Source organism: Cydia amplana, chromosome 19 (assembly GCF_948474715.1).
Source record: "Cydia amplana chromosome 19, ilCydAmpl1.1, whole genome shotgun sequence".
In the NCBI taxonomy this organism is placed as follows: Eukaryota; Metazoa; Arthropoda; class Insecta; order Lepidoptera; family Tortricidae; genus Cydia; species Cydia amplana.
The window spans coordinates 12015511-12039340 of NC_086087.1; the positions used below are offsets into that span (position 1 = coordinate 12015511).

Genomic DNA, 23830 nt, shown 5'->3' on the forward strand with positions numbered 1-23830 from the left:
AAAAGAAATAAACAAGACTTTTTTATTTAAAGCCATTTATGTTATACTTAAGTTATAATTGATATTGTTTATTTTTATTAGCGGCAGAACACTGCGATTCTGCTGGGCCAGCTGACCGTCCACCTGGCCCCGAAGTGCGAGCGTCTGTCCAAGGAGCTGGACCAGTTTACCTAGCAACTCATGCTTGGAAATGCCAAATTCGCCAACCTGGGGGTTTACACCCTGGATCGACAGCTTATGGCGACGGTAATCTATTTAATCTTTTGCCCTTTTAATCTGTCCTGTCCCACGAGCATTGACATAAAATGAAAGTTGCTGTACGTATGGTCGTATCCTTTTTTGACCCAGATATGAGCCGTGAGAGAGGACAGGTTAAGGCGGGCTGTTTCCTTGTTTGCCACCGACGTGTTAAAAAACTGTGGTTTGAAGTTCAATAAATACAGATTGTATCCTGTAAACTGTGAAGCCAACCGGCCAATCAACGTTCGAATCCACCATCTAATCTGTTTGTATTTACCCTGTTTATGTGTGACAAGCGTTGGTAACGACTTTTATAATAAAAAAAGCATTAACTCAATAAAATACATTAGACAATTTTTACAATAATAACAAGTATAGGCTGTATGTACATAATTATTTTTCAAAAAAAATTTTTACCAAAAAAAAGAACTTGATACCACAGGACACTCCATAGCAGATGCTTATTCCCAAGAATCATACGACATCCGTTATCGGTTCAAACTTTCAACTAGCAAAACAACATAAAGGGGCCCACTGATTACCAGTCCGCCGGACGATATCGGCCTGTCAGTTGTTCGGAACTGTCAACTTTTTGTTCTAACTGACAGGCCGATATCGTCCGGCGAACTGTTAATCAGTGGGCCCCTTTATATTTGTAAAAGAAAACTGTCATAGAGACCATCATTCGACGTGACAGGTATTATGGTAATTGAAGTGCGTGACGTAGGTATGGGGGTTTCCAGAAAAAATGGTACCATTTACTTTTTTTCGAAAAACCATCAACTTCTGGGTTATTTAGACTCAGAGGGGCTTTTCGAATAAAAGTAAATGGTACACTTTTGAGTGAAAATGCCCTTGTACAACCAGTATTTTTGTATCGGACTGTACCTCAGCATTAGGTACTGTATACGCCCTACAAGCCCAGTGGACATTAAGTCGTCAGTCGATACAAGCTTCCGCGGTAAATCACTCGTCCGACTTCAGTCTAATCTACACTCAAACACGATACGACGCATCTTTATATGACACTCGTATCGACATAACACTTTTTGAAAACAAGTGTAAAGCCTCTCGTATAATAGGTATTATTATTATGACGTGTAAGAATGAGAAGGGAATTGAGAGTGTAAAAAATAAATGAACATTTGTTATGGTGCATCATGAAATCAACGGCATTTCAGGAGAATGAAAAACATTGTGGTATGGATTTTTTGGTTGATCTTAATGTTTTTAATATAATTAAATATTCACATTTTATTTTATGTGCCTTTGGAATCTTTGGATACGAAATATTGAATACAACCATTCCTAAGCACTCTGTTTCCCAGGTCCTCCTACAGAGTGCTTGGTGGGCGGCGCGCTAGCGCTAGTACTGCGGGTCTCGAGATGCGCAGGAGTGGCCCCGCTGAGCTTCACCGCCGCGGGCGCGGGCTGGCGCATGGCGATGTCACCGCCGCTCGACGTATTTCAGCGCGTATTCATGACTGCTCTTAGTGAGTAATGTTTGAGACTATTTTTGACAAACTGCACAAAATTTAAAGTAATGTTAAACGCCAAAGATTATACCTACTTAGGTCAATTCATTTATTTTAACTTTATTGAACAAAAGAAATACTTAATTAACGAGGTATCTGCGTCCGCGCTAGCTGGCGCGGGTGCACGGAGCGGGCGGACGCACGCGGGATGACTCATGTTAGATTGGTCCGTGTCCGGGCCGGAGCTTCCGGCGCTTACTTTTCTATGATAGGTGATAGGTGATGCTTTCCCTAGAAAACGAAGCGCCGGAAGCTCAGGCTCACATGGCCCGGTCTAACGTGAGTCATCCTTTATACTGCCATTGTAGGCAAAATCCGTCGCACGCGTCCGCGCCTGTTGTTCTACTTGCTCATACAATTTTTCGTTAACCGGCTTGCCCGCTCCGTGCCAGCGACAGCTAATGAACGCTGTTAGTACCTTGTTACTATAAACAGTGTTATTTTCAGATATCGTAGGCCTAGCAGCCCTAATTCTAGACTTCCAAGAAGATAAATTCAAGCGTATCCGCGTCGACGAGACCGCCGTAACGGCTTTTGTATTCGTCGCCGACCTCACCCTGGTGCTGTTCATAGCCAGCCTGGCTGTGTACCGCGGCTCCGCCCGGATGGAGAGGCTCATACGGTTGCTGACGGGGCTACAGAAGGTGCAGCCAGCATAAATATGGGGCATTATCTAAAAAGGGATCTTATTGTCGATGGCGCTTACGCCGCACATCGTCGCGCGGCATTGTATTCTTATCGGAGCATCGTTAACAACATCGACAATAAGGTCCCTTTTCATAGATAACGTCACATATAGCTAGTCAAGCAACTCCTGTCAGTAAAAAAGGCGCGAAATTCAAATTTTCTATGGGACGATATCCTATCGCGCCTACATTTTTCAAATTTGCCGCCTTTTCCTACTGACAAGATCTGCTTGACCAAGTATAGTAACGGGTTAAACTACACGCCAAGTATCTGCCACCCTGGGTCACTTTTCATTGTAGAAAAATGTGCAATACTTACAATAAATTATTCACGGCCGTAGACATTTTCAACACAAACAGAGCACGTTTCCAAAAACAAATCCTTGAAAGTTGCCTAGCTGAGACGACTTAATTTCTGTATAGCTTGTTTGATTGCTATCTAGTCGCTAGTTAAGTTTACTGTAGACTGTAGCATTACCTTACCTATAGGCCTAGGTATAATAATGTATAGTCTGACCAGTAATATATGATAATTGTCAAGAGGGCGCTGTTATTCTCATGTATAGGGTGACAATTCAGTGTAGTATGAAAAAATTAGTTCCAGTGAAATTCCGCAACATGGCGCACCCTCAATAGATCCTGGTTCACCTTTAATATAGTTCTTAGTGAGAGCGTTTTATTAGGATAGGTGCACACCGTGCACATCTTCTGAACTGTATATCGATCGAGTTACGCTAAATTTTCGGAGTTTTGCTTACTTATTTACTTTTTTCAGATCAATGCTGACCTAAATAATACCGGATGCGTAAAGATGGAAAAGATTAGCGTCATCGCAGTGACTAGTATTTTGCTGAGCACCTTAGTGGTCGAGGTGGTTGAGATCTACTTCTGGTTCAAGTTCTGTATTGAAGACGGATTAAACTGTAAGTGGAAACGGTCCTTAATGCAAAATTGATGGGTAACAATTGACTGCATGCCGTTTACGACACTATACTACAGAATACATAAGTAAATAATAGTGTTACGTTATGGTAATAGTTTATGGTTTTAGTCTATGGTTGGATCGGGTATTTGGACTAGAAAATAAATGATGGCTTCCAATAATGTTGTCTTGTAATTTACTAATCTCTAAATTAACAAATAAATAGTACTAGGTGTACAGAAGATTCACCATATGTCGCTCTCCGAAAAAAATGTACGATCGAGTTACTATAAAAAATACACTAATTTCGATTTCTCTTAGATCCCATCATAGATCCTGACCATGACAATGGGGCCAACTTTATTATATTATATAAAGGAGAGTAAACCATTTTGGCTAAATTGTATAAATTTTCACAGGGTCCATAATGATAATGTACATCTCGTACTATGTGGCCAACTATCTGGGTCTGCTGGCAATGCTGCAGTGGAGTTTCAGCGCCTTAGCTCTTTACGGCGCCGCGGCTGCGGTCAACCAGCGCCTACTGAGACTGCACCACGGTAACTAATAGTCTTCTATAGTCGGTAGTTGAGCTTCGTCGGTTTACCTGTTCACGGCGCCGCGGCTGCGGTCAACCAGCGCCTACTGTGACTGCACCACGGTGACTACTCTTCTATAGTCGGTAGTTGAGCTTCGTCGGTTTACCTGTGCACCGCGCCGCGGCTGTGGTCAACCAGCGCCTACTACGTCTGCATCATGGTGACTATACTCTTCTATAGTCGGTAGTTGAGCTTCGTCGGTTTACCTGTGCACCGCGCCGCGGCTGCGGTCAACCAGCGCCTACTGCGACTGCACCATGGTGACTACTCTTCTATAGTCGGTAGTAGAGCTTCGTCGCTTTAGCTCTTCATGGTGCCGCGGCTGCGATCAACCAGCGCCTACTGCGAGTGCACCACTGTGATTATATCTTCTATAGTAGGTAGTTGAGCGTCGTCGGTTTTGCTGTGCACGGCGCCGCGGCTGCGGTCAACCAGCGCCTACTGCAACTGAACCACGGTGACTATACTCTTCTATAGTCGGTAGTTGAGCTTCGTCGGTTTAGCTGTGCACGACACCGCGGCTACGGTCAACCAGCGCCTACTACGACTGCACCACGGTGACTGCTGTGATATTTGGTCGATCGACTCAAACCATTGTAGGTCTGTAGTTATCACCGTATCGAATATAGGGACCGTGCGCGTTGGAGCTGCCATCTTGTGTCCTGAATCCCAAAACATAAAGGTACGTTTTTTTATGCATTGCAGCGGCGGCAGCATGGTTCCATTTTTATCGCCTGTCACTATCCCCGTCACTTTCCCACTTACATACTTGTTAGAACGTGACAGGCATGGTGACAGGCGATAAAAATGCGACCGTGCTACAGGGCCAGGTTCTGTCATCTTGTGGGCTACATTGGAAGCTTAAACTTGACATTTACATTTCGCGCCAATAAACATTGCGCTCCTGTACCGCACCCAACAGTTCATGCACGTTCCCTATTGCATGCGTTCTCGCGCCGTCTAAAATAGTCTGTAATTGACTAACCAACTCTTGACTCCTGCGGGCTCAGCATGGTTCCATTTTTGTCGCCTGTCACTATGCCCGTCACTTTCACACTTACATACCTGTTAGAACGTGACAGGCATGGTGACAAGAATGGTGACATGGTAGAAGACAATGCCACCGTGCTACCGCCGCAGAAGGGCTAAGATGGCCGGCTCTTTATCGTTTGTCACCATGCCTGTCACGTTCTAGCAAGTATGTAAGTGGGAAAGTGACGCATGACATGACAGGTGATAAAAACGCGACCATGATACCGCTGCAGAAGGGCTAAGATGGCCGGCTCTTTATCGTTTGTCACCATGCCTGTCACGTTCTAACAAGTATTTAAATGGGAAAGGGACGTATTACATGACAGGTGATAAAAAGGAGACCATGATACCGCTACCATGATACTTAGTTTATTAATGTTTTTTTTCGTATGTGAAGTGAAGTTGAAGGCCGAAGGAACTGCGATGTTAGAAGTATACCTGAGTCCTCCGAAGCCCGTAGTGGACTGCTTCACAACGAAGCACTATGACATAACTCCTCCAGGTAGGTACAGATGTTTATAACATTATTATACCTGCATAATTAGCATATCCTTTTATCAGTGGTGTTGAAATGATGGCATTTAAAATGAGGATTAGCAATCTGTTTCCTTTTGCAATTTTATTACATAAAAAAAATCCTGTCGTACCAGTATAATTATTATACTTTTCAGAGTTCGCCGCATATCCATTCCAAGTGCAATCCATGGTTCGCCGTCTCGCTTCCTCGTACGGGCACATCGGCGAGCTGATGAGACAGACGAACGAGACCAATGGCATAATCATCATGACCATGCTTATGGCCGCGTTTCTGCATCTTGTGATCACTCCGTACTACTTGTTGCTGAATTTGAGTGAGTTTAGTTATTATAATAGTACCGTAAAACACCCTAATCTCGCCTGTCAAGCCAAACATCGCCTAAATTAAAAATATTAAATTTTCTACTAAAATTGGTATCAAACGTAGTATATTTAACTACCATATCTATTGGGAAATTTATTTGTGGCAACACTGCTGTTACTTTTTGGTGTCTACCTTCAGCTTGTTCACTTTTAGAGTGTCTTAAACAGTGTTAGCTGTGACAAAGATTTTTTTGCTCGTGAATACTTCTGTTTCCAGCGGCACATGTTTAACAGGTGAGTCAACAAAATACTTCAATCTATAATCGAAATTTAATGATCTTTCGCATGAAATAATTAGTTTTCACGTATCCCTCGTAATTAAAAAGTTATCTTGTAATATGTCACCTGAGAGGTCAAAACGCCATGTTCCTTCCAAATTTCGTAGCTGTTGTCCGCGACTTCGTACGCGTGGATTTGTATGTTGGTGGTTATATATTCTACATGAGCATAGAACATTATGCAGCAAAAGATAGCAGTAGGGATGGTTAATCCATCCATGTAATTGAACCTAGTATTTTAACTGGACCAGGCATGGGTTGGGGGAAATGACCGAACGGGATAGTCTTATGTCTTATCTTTCAGTAGGAGTAGCAGCGAAAGCGCTATTATTGTTTGTTCTTGTCACAGTCTCACTTTTTTTAATTCCCCACCATAAATTTGTATGGATTATGATGGGCAACAAATAAATTCGACCGATCATAGTGTCGCATTGCGTATGTTTTGTCCCTCACGGAGGCACGCGTATATCACATCTATAGGATCCTACCTTCTATGCGTTAGACGTTAGAGAAATTAGGGGTGATATTCAAGGAATCGATTAAAATTACTGTCTGTTTTAAGATTCGGACGCGAGTGTGCTGGTGGCGGTGCTGGTGCCTCTCTGTTGGAGCTTCCTGCACATAGCCATTCTTCTGATGACCGTCGAACCTTGCCACTGGGCGCAGGAACAGGTAGGTAATCTGGACGTTCACCTGCAAATAGGTACGTTACTTATTGTTGAGAATATAACAAATTCTATGTACTTTTACTACCTATCAAAAGTATCGCAAAATACACCCACAGGCTTATCCACATCTCATCCGCATCTCATCTCATCGTCTCATCATCATCTTCCTCACGTTGTCCCTGCTTTTTACCACGGCCGAAGGAGCCTGGGCGCTTTTACTGAACTAAGTATGAGTGACGCGCTTTTTGAAGAAAGTGTATTCTGTAACTACTTTTAAGTTATTTCGCTTTTAATGAACTGTGACGCGGTGCGCAAAGTTGTGTTAAAGGTCAAAGTTTTATACTTTTACGGTATTGTATATACAATATTTTGTTTCTTTTATCAGAGAGAAATCACCAAGTGCCTGCTAAGCCGAGTAGCCGTCCGCCTGGCGCCGAAGAGCAAGCTTCTGGCTCGGGAGTTGAATCAGTTCGCAAAACAGACTGTCCTGGCTAATGTCAAGTTTTCACCCCTCGGTGTGGTGACCCTCGGTCGGCCGCTCGTAGCGTCGGTAAGCTGTCCAAAAACATCGCTTTATGCATCTAGCGAGGTTATGATTGCCTAGTCCAGGGGTTCCCAAACTTTTTTAAGGCACGCCCCCCCTGCTGCCTAAAATGAAGTTACCACGCCCCCCTTTTCGCTTCGATGCAAGGAAACGGAGAACTATTAGGTAATCGTGTTAAAATTTCCTGAGGCCCCGCGCCCTCCTTAAAATGTGGCCGCGCCTCCCACTAGTCCTTGGAGCGCCGGTTGGATTTTTATCGCCTGTCACTTTCGTACTTAATTACTTGTTAGGACGTGACGGGCATGGTGACAGAGGCCCTACCGCGAACCACGTCCGACGTGTTTTCTCCCTGTCACACTTACGTACGAATTTACAAGTGCGACAGAGAGGCAACACGTCGAACGTGGTTCGCGGTAGGCACTCAGGCGATAAAAATGCGACCGTGCTACTGCCGCTGTAGGTACAGGTGTTCTATCAGGTGATTGAACTAATAAAATCATCTCACTAGTTTTGAGGAACAAGCAAGTTCCGAGCTTGATAAATTCGCCAAGCCAAATTGTGCTGGCTAACGTAGTTATAGGCTAATTTCCGCCATCCGAATACCTATTATACTCAGCACATTGCAAATAGAGCATAAGGACCTTTAGGCATGGAACGCCACAAATATTAAATGATCTGTGAGCCACAATTATATGAAAGATCTGTTTACTTTGCAGATGTTTGGCGGCGCGGCGACCTACCTTGTCATTCTCATGCAGTTTTATACACTCACCGATGGTCACTAACGATAGGACTTAAGTATTGCCTCAGTTCTACCTAATTTATATATCGAAGCGGCCGGGGTGCACTCTAGCACCTTGACAATAGAGCAGCGGTTCTCAATCTTTTTTTTTGACAAACCCTTTTGGAAAGCGAAATACTTGATGGAACCCTACAATAAAACAATAGTTTTTAGAAATGTATTTTTTTATTAATAAGCATAATAATTATGCTTATTTTATTAGTCTAAATTCTTGCGGAACCCCTGCAGGGGTGTCGCGGAACCCTAGGGTTCCGCGGAACACACTTTGAGAATGGCTGCAATAGAGGATTGTACACAGTGTACAGATAATTGTAAGCATAAAGCAGTAAGCACCTTGTGTAGTTGCGTGAGGTTGGCCGATAAATATATTGGAATTTTTTCATACCTACTGCGACATATTGTTGATAATTTTAACAAACGTTCGCGTTTGGTAGACTTCAAACTTCAAGCTTTCAGCTCTGTGAAGTGGGTTTGCCAAAAAAAAAAACGAAACTTATCTTATTGCACTTATTATATGTAGGTATGATTCATAAGTTGTAAAGCGTATAATTACACAAGATTTATATATTGTAATTACCTAAACATAACATTAAATGTATAATTAACATAGCTAACACTACTTACATGATCATTAAACCTGCTTTAGTGTGACATATTGGTACAACATAAAAATGTGTTATTGAAATGTATGGGAATAATCCGATAAATAAACATGAATAAAACTCTGGATTCTAGTCAGGACAAAAGAATATATTTTCTAACTCATGACATTGTCAACATCAACGAAAGAACATAGACAAAACGCGGGAGGATACATACCAGCTATACTGTGTTATACAATACATTTGATATTCAACGAGTATCGTTATGATATTCTTCCAATTTTCTTTCAGTCAGCAACATCCTCTCGGCTACGTCTTCTGCCGTCAACTGGAACTCTCCAGGAATCGAACCAACGAATGCATCAGATTCATCTGCTTCTAGAAACCAATCAGATCGCTCTTTATTTACATTGGCGTCTTCAAATTTCGACTCTCTCTTAAACACATTAAGTTCAGTTTCCCGTGGACTTATTTCGACGTCGCCATCTAGTGGTGATTCCAGGAAGGTTGTGACGTCGTTCTTCTCAAGGACCTCTGGTTTCACTTTCAGCATGCCGATGATGTGGTTGAATAATGTGGGCAGGTTTTCTAGCGCACTTAGGTATTGCCGTTGTGAAGGCTCCGAGCCTACGAAGGATATTTTATAGATATTAAGGTAAATGTCTTATTGCTCGACATGCACAATAGATGACTCTCTACTGACAATGGAGAGCATTCGGACGTCTACCTCATAGAGGGTATTGGACCGCTTCTACCTATCGATATTGACATTAAGGAAAATATTTGTATAATAGTAGGTAGTTATTTGTAAACAATTTATTGTATAATATCTGGGACAACGAGCTTTGCTCGGAAAACATATAAAAACTAAAAATATGGGAATATAGCAAATTTCGTCGAAATCGTTAGAGCCGTTTCCGAGATCCTCGTAATATGTATATTATACAAGAATTGCTCGTTTAAAGGTATAAGATTAACCATAGCTATGCTCCTATTATAAGAGTTAGGAGCTTCGTATGGAATTTGTTATTCGCTCCTAACATTCATAATAATCGAAAAATCGATAAAAATTAAACGAAGGAGCTACTACGGTCCAATACATAAATATGTAAAAACATTTTCCATAATGTCCAGTATCCAGGGAGGAAAATGGGGACTACTTTTGTAAGCGGTCGTCCACTATATTTTGAAGTGAAAACTTCTTTAGCGGCGCTGTGCACTTTTTGGGGTGGGGAAAAAATGTTAAACTCGAGACAGCATAAGACGATCACGTGACCGTAAGATTTAGATGGCCACTCATTTAGATGGCATTTAAATCAATAAAGATAAACTCAATGACATTACATGGAAAACTGTTACATATGTAATGTAATGTCATTGAGTTTTTCTTTATTGATTTAAATGACATCTAGTGAGTTTCGCTCTAACTGGTATTAATATAACTAGAGTACTAACAGTGATGTGCTTAGGGGTTTCAAGTAATTAACGCTAACGCTAGTTGACGTTAACCTCAATTATACATACTGCATTTTGGACTAGTCATTGAGTTTTCACTTCTGCCGGCACTCCGTGAGTGCAACCCGTTGTCTTTGTTATACATACCTTCTCCACTCACATAAATGACACCAACGATCAAAACAACCACGCCACACCGCAGCATTATGCACGTTTGGTAATTATAGTGTCCCACTAACTTCTGTCACGTAGCGGTGACAGTTTTACATAAACGAGGATAAGATAAGGAACCATGTTTTCGGCTTTTGACATGTGCGTAAATTTAAAAAATTGGGTTGGTTTTGCATAAAGGTCGTAATTGAGAAAAGCGAAGGAATGAATAATGAATAGTAGGTCTAAAATACAGGTAGAAAGGACTAGTATGGTGGACAAATTTGAATAACGCTGATGAAGGTTTGATTTCCATACTTAAGGTAAACGTACTAGTGCTCGACATGCTAATGCCCTATAGATGACACCCTGCTGTCACCTCTATTGACATTGACTTAAGTTTCAAGATCCGCCACCACCGCCGCGTCGAGCACCAGTACGTTTACCTTACTACGAAAGTTATCTTTTGTGGTTTGGAATTGGACTTCGTTATGTAAGAGAATACCTAGCCATCTTGGTCAAACTTTGCAGATATGTATGTAAACCACAGACAAGATGTAAACTTTAAATGTATCCCAGAGTAATAAGAGTATAATATTAAGTACTATAATTAGTTTATTAGTCTCACACTCACACGTAATGACATTTAATTTCTTTCAAAGTAGGTCAAATAATTACAAATTTCCATATAAGCAAGTAGATACTTTTATCTAAGTTGCGTGTGAGCTATCAGCAAATACCTACGTTATTTAATAATAATGCGGTGTAGCTTCAAAGGCCCGAAGAATATAAAAAGAAGATGTCTTTTGGCATTGGTACGAATTCCGAAAATGGCTTCAGCAAGAGTTTGTTTCGCTCTGGTCGTCTGCGTTGGCGGTAAGCAAACCATATATTAATTTCTAATTCTTTCTTTCCCATATCCCAAAGTAAAAAAAACCTGAATGGTTAAGTACCTATGCTTTTTTTACTATTACCTACCTAGTTACCTTAGCGCCACTTGCAACATCCCACTAACCCGAAGTTAAGCGGTTAAATCGTTAACCCAGTGTCAAATTGTACTGGTAGCCATGTTGACCAGGTTTAACCGGTTAACCCCGGGTTAGTGAATGGTACAGGTTACAAGTGGCCCTTTAGAGTCGGACCAAATCAACTTGTCTGCATGTCAGTTGCAATGAAAAAGTGTGGTACTGTCATCATCAACGTCAAATTTGTAATGAAAATATGACGTTTATAATGACACTCCCTCATTATGTTCTATACAAGTCGGTGCAAAGTTAACTTAGTTAGACGGACTCTACCTAAGGTGACATTAGTTATTGGCCACCCCAAAGTAATTGGCCACTCTTAATTGCCTTCTTTATTTTTGTTAACATTGGCCATTACTATGGAGGGCCAGTAATAGTATTTATATAACATACTTATCACCCTTAAAATTATTGTAAATTACCTACAAAAACCCTGTTTCTTTCCAGCAATCCATCTCAACGTGCAGGCCTACCGCCTCGCTCGATCCCCCGACAAGATGGAGGCAGAGTTCCCCGACTACTCCGCCGAGCGAAGCCAGGAGCTAGAAGACCGAGCTGATGATGAGTCAGACTACTGGAGTAGGGAGGGCGTCAAGTATGGGAGCAGAGGGGAGGACGATTATGAGAAGGGGGAGGAACGCAGGTAGAAATTCTTTTTTTTTATGTAGGAGGACATGAAACGCCTAAAATTAAGCGATTACCGTCACCCAAGAACACAAGAGGGGTTCTAATTGCGGTGCCGGCCTTTGAGGTGGGAATACGCTCTTTTCTTGACGGTTTGAAGGTCGTATCGGTCCGTTCTTCCGTACTTCTCGTGTCGAATGATGGTCCTACGACGTGCAGGCCTACCGCCTCGCTCGATCCCCTGACAAGATGGAGGCAGAGTTCCCCGACTACTCTGCCGAGCGAAGCCAGGAGCTGCAAGACCGAGCTGATGATGAGTCAGACTACTGGAATAGGGAGGGCGTCAAGTATGGGAGCAGAGGGGAGGACGATTATGAGAAGGGGGAGGAACGCAGGTAGAAATTCTTCTTTTTTATGTAGGAGGACATGAAACGCCTAAAATTAAGCGATTACCGTCACCCAAGAACACAAGAGGGGTTCTAATTGCGGTGCCGGCCTTCGAGATGGGAATACGTTCTTTTCTTGAAGGTCGTATCGGTCCGTTCTTCCGTACTTCTCGTGTCGAATGATGGTCCTACGACGTGCAGGCCTACCGCCTCGCTCGATCCCCTGATAAGATGGAGGCAGAGTTCCCCGACTACTCTGCCGAGCGAAGCCAGGAGCTAGAAGACCGAGCTGATGATGAGTCAGAATACTGGAATAGGGCGTCAAGTATGGGAGCAGAGGGGAGGACGATTATGAGGAGGGGGAGGAACGCAGGTGAACTGCTGTGGAAATTCTTCTTTTGTACCTTTGCGTCGAATGATGGTTCCTATTCTGTAGTCATACTTAATGCATTAATCTAACACGCTCTTAAATACTTACCAATTCACAATATTACACAATAATTGTGACGTCTTACGGGTAAAGGTACCTTTATAGCGGTTGGCGCTTACGCTATATATTATTAACGCCGCTCCAATACTATTGCGGTGCTATGCGACGTAAGCGCCAGCCGCCGTAAGGTACCTTTTCCCATGGTACGTCACAATATATTCTTTGGTGATATTCAGATTGTTAATTGCCAGGGGTCGGACAAAAAGTGCGGATGACGTAAAAATGACGTAATCTTGCACACAGGATGATGTTTGAGTTTGTATTTAAACTTCCGTGTGACATGTAGTAACAAAGTAGTATTAATGAAGTAACAAAATAATCGTAAATAAATCCATGGAATTAATAATACAGGTGGTAGGGTGATGTAGTGAATAAAATAAATTTCACGAAACTTGCCACAATATTCGAGTAAAGATGACATTTTAGAGCGTTTTCTTATACATTAGTAAATATAAATTTTAGCTAAATATAATCGTGAAGATACAATAGCTAAACAATAACGTCAAAAAAAAGTCAATTTATTGTTCGATTGACAATGTGTCAGTCAAAAACGTACTTACTCATTTCAAGTGGCGATATCGTTTAATAAAGAGGTTGATAAATGATAAGTGATAATTGTTTATGAAAATCAAAAATACTATTTGAAATCATCCTATAAGTGGTTTGACGTCATCCGCACTTTTTGTCCGACCCCTGTTAATTGCTAATATTTTTATTAAACAGAATGAAATGTAAAAGTAGTAATAATAATCTTTTTATTCTATTATGATACAGAGAAAAGAACGAAGAGAAAAACGAAGACAGATATGAAAACGAAAAGGGATATCAGGAGAAACAACAAGAAACTAACGCTGACAACACCGAAGACCGTTACAACGACGACAAGGACGACACTGGTACGTATTACAATACAATAGGTACTCTATATCGATCACCAAAAAAAAAACCTAAAAATTAAAGAACGGGAAAAGTGACTAAATATTCCAGTAGTGGAAGCCGGCGTCTTCATCAGGTATCGCGGCTAACGCCCTCTGGCACAGAATAAATAATAGTACTAGGTACAGAAGACTCACTCTCTAACAAAACGCGTCTGTTACGATCAGCACAGATATGGCCGCTAGGTGGCGACAGCGCCACGCACGGCTTATGGCTAGCCACCAAAATTGGTGTGGAACGGATGTACTTTTAGCTACCTGTAGCAAAGCGACGAAATCGCGGAGTGAGCCACGCCTGCCTCTGGACCAGCCTACCCCGTCACGGCGGTACCCGTCCCAATTTCTCCCCTATAGGTATGCCTTCTTAGCGCCACTTGCACCACCCCACTAACCCTGGGTTAACCGGTTAAACCGTTAACCCGGTGTCAAATTGTACTGGTAAACATGGTAACTCCAGGTTGTCCCGGTTAAGCCCGGGTTAGTGAATGGTGCAAGTGGCCCTTAGAAGACTAAGCGTCTTTGACCATCTCTAAATCTACTAAAAACACAAATCAAAATATACAATACAATACAAATATTCTTTATTGCTCACCAATATGACAAAGAAACACATATAGCAAATATATATTTGCTATAATAATTTGATGTGTTCCCAAAGTTGAACGGTAGACAACTTTCCCAGTGATTTCCACTGGACTACCACTCTGATTTCCTCCAATGAACAGTTGCCAGGCGCCCCGATTAAGTAATAAAGCTAATAGTATAGCAAACTCGTTAACAATTCGTTAGGAATTCTATTTAATTTTATGTATACGTTTTAGCCGGGCGTAGCGTAACTCTTATATTATTATAGACGTTGAGCTAACATATATCACTCTAGTCACGCTTTACATTAATGTAACCTTATTTTTCATCATTATAATTTACCCACGTCCTACACGTATAGGTAAGGTACACGTAAGCGATGCGTAAAACCCAAATTTCGACCTAGGGCTGTAATATACGTCCGAAATTAGGCAGTAAATATTTTTACAGTACATATGGGGCTACTTTTCCGCACTAGTGCGTAAAATAGCACTTTTCGTGCGTATGTCGAAACTTTAAAGTGCCATATGTACTGTAAAACGTTGTTCGATACACGTGCGAATAGGTAATTCGCAACTCGTGTCGATTTAAAACACTCCCTTCGGTCGTGTTTTAATTTATCGCCACTCGTTTCTAATTTCCTCTTTTTCGCACTTGTATCGAAAATAACTATTACAGTACATATGGGGCTACTTTTCCGCACTAGTGCGTAAAATAGCACTTTTCGTGCGTATGTCGAAACTTTAAAGTGCCATATGTACTGTAAAACGTTGTTCGATACACGTGCGAATAGGTAATTCGCAACTCGTGTCGATTTAAAACTATCCCTTCGGTCGTGTTTTAATTTATCGCCACTCGTTTCGAATTTCCTCTTTTTCGCACTTGTATCGAAAAAACTATTTTTCCCTTTTTTCCTTACAAGTGTGATGAAAAACATTGTGTGCCACGAGCGGTACAGGAATTACGAACTCGTATTCTCTCACCTTCGGCTTCGGGCTTCAATTCGCACTCGTGAATTCTTGTTGTACTATTACATTACAGAGGCAGCTCAACAAGCCGGCGAGGACCATTACGGCCGGCAAGAGCAGGACAACAACGGGGAATACTACGAGAGCGAGGGAGAGAAACGCGGGAGCACCGCCGGCAGTGACACGGATGACAACGCGCAGCGGTACGAGGAGAAAGGGACGGAAGATATGGACAAACAGGGAGATAGGGTGGACAATTATGATGTGGAAGGGGATAGTCCGTCGTTCAGTTATGACAATAATTAAGACTTGATTTATGGAATCAGTCTTAAATGACTATATTGGGCAATTAATAAATATAGCGTTTTTTGGTTTTTCTGCAGCAATATGGGCAGTTTTATTTAAAATCCATCCCCTAATGAATGATTGTAGGGGCGGAAGAAATTAAATGTAATCTCACGCTAAACCTGACCGGGGCATGGTCGCAGCTTCTGGCGCCTCGCTTTCTATAGAAAGCACCACGTGATTAACAGATAAAATGCTGTTACCGTCTCATTTGTGGAAATCAAAGCGTCTATATGTTTATGTCACGTAATACATACTATGACGCCATTGTCGGCCGTCTTAGCCTCCTTAGGCCGAAGGTCCTACCTATAGTAACTATTCAGTTGGATGTAATTTAAACCATGTTCAGTTGGAACAGAGTCGCTTTTGCTTTGTTTCATTCAATTTCCAATCAACGCAAAATCAACTCTATTTCCTACAGTTTAGTTGGGTTCAAATTTCAGAGGCAAGCTTTGGGAGGCTAAAGCGAATCCGGATGTGACAATCAAAGATGACGCCATTTTGATCATAAATTAAACTGGTGTCAATTTTATCTAGCGACCACACGTACAAAATTTAATAATTCTGTGGAATCAACCGAATGTCCAGGAATTTAATTATTGCGTCAGCCCAATGTCCTGGAATTTTATTATTGCGTCCGTGCTTCACTAGGTATTAAATTGACAATTTAGTTAGATTGCGCGAAAACTTATCCCGCCGGGATCCCACTTAAAGTACTCAAGGCGAAAGTGAGCGTTCTAGTATACCTAGCTAATTCAGCCTTGATACTTCGAGTCCTTTAGACTCGGCTGAGCACTATGAGCCCTTTCACAGAACTAATTTACATTCGGCGTGAAGGATAACACATATTACTATTCAAAGAACATTTATTCTTATACATATTTACTTATGATTACTGATTATTTTAGTTTTGTAAGCCTTTTCTTGAATTAGAAATGCGGATTCGGTACATTACGCAGATCTTACAGATTGGAGTGATTCCACGCTCACCTATCCACGTAAACCCACGAGTTTGCGCCAATCTAGTATTGATAATATTCGTATAGGTAATACATAGATGAGGCCTGCAGGCGCATCACAATGCGAGCTGATTTTTTCAGTAATTCAGTGCCTGAATCTCTACGGTCTATGGCACCTGTCTATTTGTATGTCAATATCTCTATGGTCACGGAATATCTGAATGTATTAACTGACCATAGATATTCAGGCTTTGAATTACCTACTGAAAGTAATCAGCTCTTGTGATGCGCTTATTCGGGAAAATGCGCTGTCTTTACATTGGTTCCGATTCAATCTTAAAGTTGGTCAGAGATCTTCTGAAACTGGATGATTATCACCAGGTAAGTCGTTACTCCGCCCAAAATCTGCAATAAAAAGAAAACTTTTCAGCCTAGTTTGTCGATTAAAGTCTTGTTGTATTCTTTACTCAAACAAACACAAGTGTATATGTTTACAGCAACCTAAGCCAAGACACTTATACTGTTAGTACATAGTCAGTATTATAAACATATGTAAACAATTTTCGAACTATGTCTAGAAACTCAGCAGAAGATTAGGATTTCGCTCATATAATAAAAATTTATGAATGTAAGTACAATTGCTGATCTAGATTAATATAATTATGCTTCACATGTTCACTGTTCGTGGTTCGATAATGGTCCACTGCAAGTCTCTATTACTATTTATTGTTTTTGTAGGTTTCTCCATCATGAGGCTTGGTATTTCTGGGGGTTTTACCTGTGTCAATTTCAAGAATAACTAGGATTTTATTATACAATACCGTAGCCATGAGCGGGCGTGCTAGCGCGTAGACGCCGAGCGGCATGTACTTGGCGTTGCTGAGTAGGATCTGCTTGGCGAACTGGTCGAGCTCCTTCGAGAGCCGCTCGCTCTTCGGAGCCAGGTGGACGATCAGGTGGGTCAGCAGGACCTGGGTGCGCTCCCTCTGATTGTAACATGATTATCATATTAAATATGAGAATCTATGATTTTAAAATATTTGGATCACAAAAAAAGCGCTGGTGGCCTAGCGGTAAGAGCGTGCGACTTGCAATCCGGAGGTCGCGGGTTCAAACTCCGGCTCGTACCAATGAGTTTTTCGGAACTTATGTACGAAATATCATTAGATATTTACCAGTCGCTTTTCGGTGAAGGAAAACATCGTGAGGAAACCGGACTAATCCCAATAAGGCCTAGTTTACCCTCTGGGTTGGAAGGTCAGATGGCAGTCGCGTTCGTAAAAACTAGTGCCTACGCCAATTCCTGGGATTAGTTGCCAAGCGGACCCCAGGCTCCCATGAGCCGTGGCCAAAATGCCGGGACAACGCGAGAAAGAGAAGACATATTCGGATCACAAATATTTAGCCATTAAAAAACGAATTAAATTTGAGCTTCAATTTTTTTGCTTTTGTAAATAAAAGAAAGATTTCCAATGGCTGTTACATTTAATAAATACTATAGTTTGTCCAGACTATAGTTCGACTTGCGCCTACGCCTGCTCCGAGCAGTATAATAATACAGCGACAATCTCTAGAGAGCAACCTCAAGTGGGTGTAGGCGTTAAGCTTGAATGCGGATTACCTGCTCCTGTGTCCAGTGACAAGGTTCTATCGTCAGGAGAAGCGTGATGACGTGGAACAGACTCCAGTTGATTTGTAGTAGCAACTCGTACAGGATCCTTTCATCATGGTCAACTGCGGGAAATATTGTTACAACCATTATATCCTCCTAAGCCCAGCCATACAAACTAAACATACAAAATTTGCCACTGAAATTTGAACCTAAATGGTAGGAAATAGAGTTGATTTTGCGTTGTTTGAAAATTGAACGAAACAAAGCAAAAACGACTCTGTTCCAATTGCATATGGTTTAAATTACATCGAACTCAATAAGTACTATAGGTGGGACCTTGGGCCTTAGGAGGATATATCAGTGATTTTCAACTGTTTAAAAAAACAATACCTATAGGTTACGGACAGCAGAAAAGTCACAACTTGTTTCATCTCATAGCAACATGACCTTAGTACTCATCGTCTAAACCTAATGTTTAAGACTAGTACTGTTCTTAAGATAGCTTAGCGTAGACAGGTACTTTGATTAAGTTAGGACAGTTCGTCCACAAAAAAAAACCAGATCCCGTCGGTGGCAATGAGCTGTCGTGCCGCACGCTCTAAAGGGGCCCACAGATTACCAGTTCACCGGACGATATCAGCCTGTCAGTTGTTCGGAACTGTCACCTTTTTAACTGACAGGCTGATATGGAAGACCAGCGTCAAGGTACTCATAAGATACCTTGACACCAAGCTGAGTGGAAACCTTTCCAGTGACGTATTAAACCGTTTTTGTAAAATGTTGTTGCATTAACCTTTTGGACGCCAATGACCGATATATACGCACCGCAGGTCCAACGCCAAAGACGTATTAATCGGTCATAGACCACAGAGCAACATAGACCTAGGTGCATATGCATAAAGTTCAATTTCAGTTTTGACACTTCGGTGACGTGGCGTCTGAGAGACAGCTTTTGTGTTTGACACGGCGTCGAAAAGGTTAAGCGTCCTGAATAAATCTTATTCTATTCTATTCTTATTCTATATCGTTTGGTGAACTGGTAATCTGTGGGCCCCTTGAGAGAAAGTTAGACAGCAATATCGTACATCTCTCCAGAAGGTAGTATGGTGTCAGCACCAGCCGAATAAACGTAGACATGAGCACGAACATCAGGAAGACGCCATTGGAGGCGTTCAGCTGTCTCATGAGCTCGCTAATACGCTCGTGGGAGAGAGCGAGACGGCGAATGGTGGCTTGCGCTTGGGACAGGGTCATGGAGTCTCCTGAAAAGGATTGGGTTTTTTTGAGGAATTATATTTGGAGGAAATTGCCACACTAAGGATTTTTTTTTAAACTTGATTATTTTCTAAGGTATTTTTTCCCTTAGGTAACAATAACCTTTGCCTGACTAAGTTCCACGATTACGAATCCAAGTAGAATTAACACATCCTCGAGCACATCGAAAAAGCTACTAAGTTCTGGAGGCCAATTCAAGGTAAATGAATAGGTACTGCTAGATTGGAGTCAAAAGTAAGACGAGCTGGGCAAATCGACCGATTTGATCAGGAAAATAATTGGCGCCAATCTCATCTAGCGTCCACACGTACACAATTTAATTCACCAATTTGCATTCCATAGATACTAACTACGAAAATTGGCATTTTTGAATTTTGTGTCCGCACCTGCTGATTTGATCGGGGAATCAAATTGGCGTTTGCGTCCGCACGGCCTGATTCGATCGGGCAATTTCATCAGATTGGCGAAAAATTGTCTCGTCTGGACTCCACTTTACCTGGAGTCTTCGCTGGCTTTGTGAAGCAGTCGACCAGAGTGTTGCGTTCAGATTTCGGTGGTCTCAACAAGTCGTCCAATGCTGTAGTTTGCTCCAACTCGAACTTAGCTTGAAAATGAGACCGGGCAATTAATTCATATCTTATTAAGTTGTGTATTTTCATGTATTTTCTATGACTTTCTACAAATTGGATGTATAATTTACCAAAGAGACTTATTAAGAGCAACCACGGCCAATATGGCACAGCTCCACTGTAGGTCTGTAGCAGCAATATATAGGGTTGCCATAATTAGTCGGAACTGATAAGGGACAGTGGTATTCTAGAGCGCTATTTTTTTTGTAATAGCCTGTTATGGTGTCCCACTGCTGGGCAAAGGCCTCTCCCCTTGATTTCCACGACTCCCGTTGTTGAGCTTTTCCCGGCCTTTTATTAATGAAGGTGTCTAAGTCGTCCCGCCATCTCCGTCGTAGAGCGCTATTAATAAATAAATCAATATTACAGGACATTTTTACACAAATTGACTAAGCCCCACGGTAAGCTCAAGAACCCGGGACCATCGGTTTCATACTCTTCATAGACAGTGTCACTACCCATTAGGCCAGACTGGTCGACAAAATACGGGAAAGTAATATACGGGACAAAAACGGGACCAGTAAAAATACGGGACGTGATACTTAAATATGGTGACAGTCCCGTATATACGGGACGTATGGCAACCCTAGCAATATAGCCCATAGCCAATAGTTCCCATTCATTGCCTATACCTAGTCAACCGGCAGGTAGGTACTGGCCGCGTAGCCAACATGCCAATCGCTAACGCTCCGTAGCGATCGAAACGCAGCTGTCACTGTCGCAGTAATATGGAAGAGTGATATAAAGACACAAAGCGTTTCGCTGTCGAAGCGATAGCGATTGTCACCTTGGCTAGGCGCAACGTTGCCAGCTCGTCATTAACAGCAACCACGGCCAGCTCCATTGCAGCAGCAATAGTACTTCCATAAAGTTTCCCATGTACAGTCACCACACGGGATAGTTATGCCATTTAGGGTTCTTGCTAAATTGGAAATATTATAGCGTAAGTATTGAACAACCAATTTAGCTAGGACTGTAAATGGTGCAGCCAGTGGCGTATAGCTAGGCGTGGGCGAAGTGGGTCGTCACCCACGGCCTCGCTCCCTAAGAGGGGCCTCGCGCGAAGCCCCTTCGGGCACAGTGAAAGAAAAGGGCCCCGCAGATACGATTTCGCCTACGGCTAGATTAGTTCACGCTACGCCACTGGGCGCAGCAATCGCGGAGCGTGATGGTACATTATATAGTTCGTTTTTTTAGCATTAGAAAGAACTTGAAAGAAGGTAAGCGATTTTGACATGTCTTTTAATTGAAAAACACTTTTTAAAAATCAATAACTATTACTTATGAAAGGAGAAGACTATAAAAGATCGTATTAGATTCATAATTGTCATCATTTGATATTTACCAGTCGCTTTTCGGTGAAGGAAAACATCGTGAGGAAACCGGACTAATCCCAATACGGGCCTAGTTTACCCTTTGGGTTGGAAGGTCAGATGGCAGTCGCTTTCGTAAAACTAGTGCCCACGCCAATTACTGGGATTAGTTGCCAAGCGGACCCCAGGCTCCCATGAGCCGTGGCAAAATGCCGGGACAACGCGAGGAAGATGATTAGATTCATAATTGTTACATATTTACCGTAACTTATTTTTAAAATGTGTTTTTCAATTAAAAGACACATCAAGTTTGTTTATCAAATTTCTAATGCTAAAAAAAACGAAGTATAGTCAACTAGCAGATAGGTACTGACCTCTGCGCAACGTTGCCAGCTCATCATTCACAGCAACCACGGCGGCATGCACGGCCAGCACGGCACAGCTCCATTGCAGAACAACGAGAATTCCCATCAGGTTTCCTACGTAGTACGGTCCGTACATGCACATTATGTACCCTGCGAATTAGTTTCTTCATATCAGTTGTGTGGGTATTGTAATCCTAGGTTACACTACAATTATGAATTCTATAGGTGTAAGTGAAAGTGAAAGTATTTAATCTCTAATTTAGGCATATTACAATGCCTTGAATTATTACCATGTACTTCAGTTTTCTACAGAAAACATCACGTGATCACTCATCAACCGTCATAGAAAATGAAGTGTCGGTCGCCTCGGCCCGGACCCGGACCGTTCTAGCGTGAGTCATCCTCTAGGCTGACATCGACTGCTATACATTGGTTAAGTCAAATGTATGGCCGTTGGCATCAGCGTCGAGCGTGCATCGGAGAGTACATTCCATGGCTCACAGGTAAGAGTACTTACATATTTTGCTGTCCAATAATGGACCCAAAAAACTATAAAAGTCCGCTATCAAGATGGTGGCTGCCCACAAAGATATGCAGACGATTGTAATGCTTTTGATCTTTTCGCTCCTTGCCGATGGATTGATTTTGAGTTCGGTGCTGACCTGAAACAAAAAGCAGCATTTTAAAATAACTATCTACATTCGGGATGACAGATGATACGATTTCCCGTATTGAAAGCGAGGACTTACAGCTATAATTATAGTAGAAATAGGCTGTGACAGACGGACAGACAGACAGACGAGTGATCCTATTAGGGTTCCGTTTTTTCCTTTTGAGGTACGGAACCCTAAAAAAAAATGATACGAAAAGTCACTTGACAATTTTCACAGATTATTTAAGCTTCGATTGTCGTTTTCTATCAACGACTGTCATCTTGGCAAGGCCTGGCGGCCTAGCCAAAGTGACAATCGCTATCGGTTCGCCATCGAATCGTGTCTCTCTATCACTCTTCCATATTAGTGCGACAGTAACAGTTGCGTTTCGATCGCTTCGGAGCGTAAGCGATTGGCACGTTGGCTACGCGGCCTGATACCTGTCGCAACTGATCCATCACGTGAACGAGGTGGTTCATCCTCTTGGGCGCCATGTAGACGGCGACGCTGGCGATCATCATCATCAGCAGCATGTCGGAGCACCAAACAAACATCTTCATCGTCGTCTCCCCGATGCGGATCCTCTGTTCGGGCTCTAGGCAGATGTCCAGGATTAAGGCTGCCAGCATCACCGCGTCTGAAGGCGAGATTGCAAATGAAAAAAGCGGCCAAGTGCGAGTCGGACTCGCCCATGAAGGGTTCCGTATTTAGGCGATTTATGACGTATTAAAAAAAAACTACTTGCTAGATCTCGTTCAAACCAATTTTCGGTGGAAGTTTACATGGTAATGTACATCATATATTTTTTTTAGTTTTATCATTCTCTTATTTTAGAAGTTAGGGGGGGGGGGGACACACATTTTACCACTTTGGAAGTGTCTCTCGCGCAAACTATTCAGTTTAGAAAAAAATGATATTAGGAACCTCAATATCATTTTTGAAGACCTATCCATAGATACCCCACACGTATGGGTTTGATGATAAAAAAAAATTTGAGTTTCAGTTCGAAGTATGGGGAACCCCAAAAATTAATTGTTTTTTTTTCTATTTTTGTGTGAAAATCTTAATGCGGTTCACAGAATACATCTACTTACCAAGTTTCAACAGTATAGTTCTTATAGTTTCGGAGAAAAGTGGCTGTGACATACGGACGGACAGACAGACGGACAGACAGACAGACAGACATGACGAATCTATAAGGGTTCCGTTTTTTGCCATTTGGCTACGGAACCCTAAAAAACAGTTTTGAGGAA

At 42.0% G+C, this 23830-nt stretch overlaps 3 protein-coding genes across 3 annotated transcripts; 2 read left to right on the plus strand and 1 right to left on the minus strand.

Annotated features, from left to right (window-relative positions):
- Positions 1 to 1089: 1089 nt before the first annotated feature.
- Positions 1090 to 6152, plus strand: LOC134657175 (uncharacterized). The gene is made up of 8 exons (XM_063512729.1): positions 1090 to 1201; positions 1569 to 1733; positions 2223 to 2419; positions 3237 to 3384; positions 3803 to 3943; positions 5412 to 5516; positions 5686 to 5891; positions 6132 to 6152. The coding sequence occupies exons 1-8, from the start codon at positions 1090 to 1092 to the stop codon at positions 6150 to 6152; spliced, it is 1095 nt and encodes a 364-aa protein (XP_063368799.1).
- Positions 6153 to 12279: 6127 nt separating this feature from the next.
- On the plus strand, positions 12280 to 15732 carry LOC134656969 (glutamic acid-rich protein-like). Its single transcript, XM_063512534.1, has 3 exons — positions 12280 to 12457; positions 13713 to 13834; positions 15500 to 15732. The coding sequence occupies exons 1-3, from the start codon at positions 12312 to 12314 to the stop codon at positions 15730 to 15732; spliced, it is 501 nt and encodes a 166-aa protein (XP_063368604.1). The 5' UTR covers positions 12280 to 12311.
- Positions 15733 to 17045: 1313 nt separating this feature from the next.
- On the minus strand, positions 17046 to 23211 carry LOC134656765 (gustatory receptor for sugar taste 43a-like). The gene is made up of 8 exons (XM_063512287.1): positions 23018 to 23211; positions 22442 to 22586; positions 21934 to 22074; positions 20114 to 20221; positions 19428 to 19604; positions 18352 to 18464; positions 17552 to 17716; positions 17046 to 17135 (listed from the first exon to the last, which is right to left on the minus strand). The coding sequence occupies exons 1-8, from the start codon at positions 23204 to 23206 to the stop codon at positions 17067 to 17069; spliced, it is 1107 nt and encodes a 368-aa protein (XP_063368357.1). The 5' UTR covers positions 23207 to 23211; the 3' UTR covers positions 17046 to 17066.
- Between the last annotated feature and the right edge of the window lie 619 nt (positions 23212 to 23830).

Excerpts from the sequence above, each read along its gene's own strand:
- LOC134657175 (XM_063512729.1), top strand. The coding sequence starts at position 1,090 with ATGCCCTTGTACAACCAGTATTTTTGTATCGGACTGTACCTCAGCATT. Across the intron at positions 1,734-2,222 it reads CGTATTCATGACTGCTCTTA|ATATCGTAGGCCTAGCAGCC; the intron begins GTGAGTAATGTT and ends TGTTATTTTCAG. Across the intron at positions 3,944-5,411 it reads CCTACTGAGACTGCACCACG|TGAAGTTGAAGGCCGAAGGA; the intron begins GTAACTAATAGT and ends TCGTATGTGAAG.
- LOC134656969 (XM_063512534.1), top strand. The coding sequence starts at position 12,312 with ATGGAGGCAGAGTTCCCCGACTACTCTGCCGAGCGAAGCCAGGAGCTG. Across the intron at positions 12,458-13,712 it reads GAGAAGGGGGAGGAACGCAG|AGAAAAGAACGAAGAGAAAA; the intron begins GTAGAAATTCTT and ends ATTATGATACAG. Across the intron at positions 13,835-15,499 it reads CGACGACAAGGACGACACTG|AGGCAGCTCAACAAGCCGGC; the intron begins GTACGTATTACA and ends ATTACATTACAG.
- LOC134656765 (XM_063512287.1), bottom strand. The coding sequence starts at position 23,206 with ATGCTGGCAGCCTTAATCCTGGACATCTGCCTAGAGCCCGAACAGAGG. Across the intron at positions 22,587-23,017 it reads TGATGGATCAGTTGCGACAG|GTCAGCACCGAACTCAAAAT; the intron begins GTATCAGGCCGC and ends TTTTTGTTTCAG. Across the intron at positions 18,465-19,427 it reads ATACTACCTTCTGGAGAGAT|TTGACCATGATGAAAGGATC; the intron begins GTACGATATTGC and ends TATTTCCCGCAG.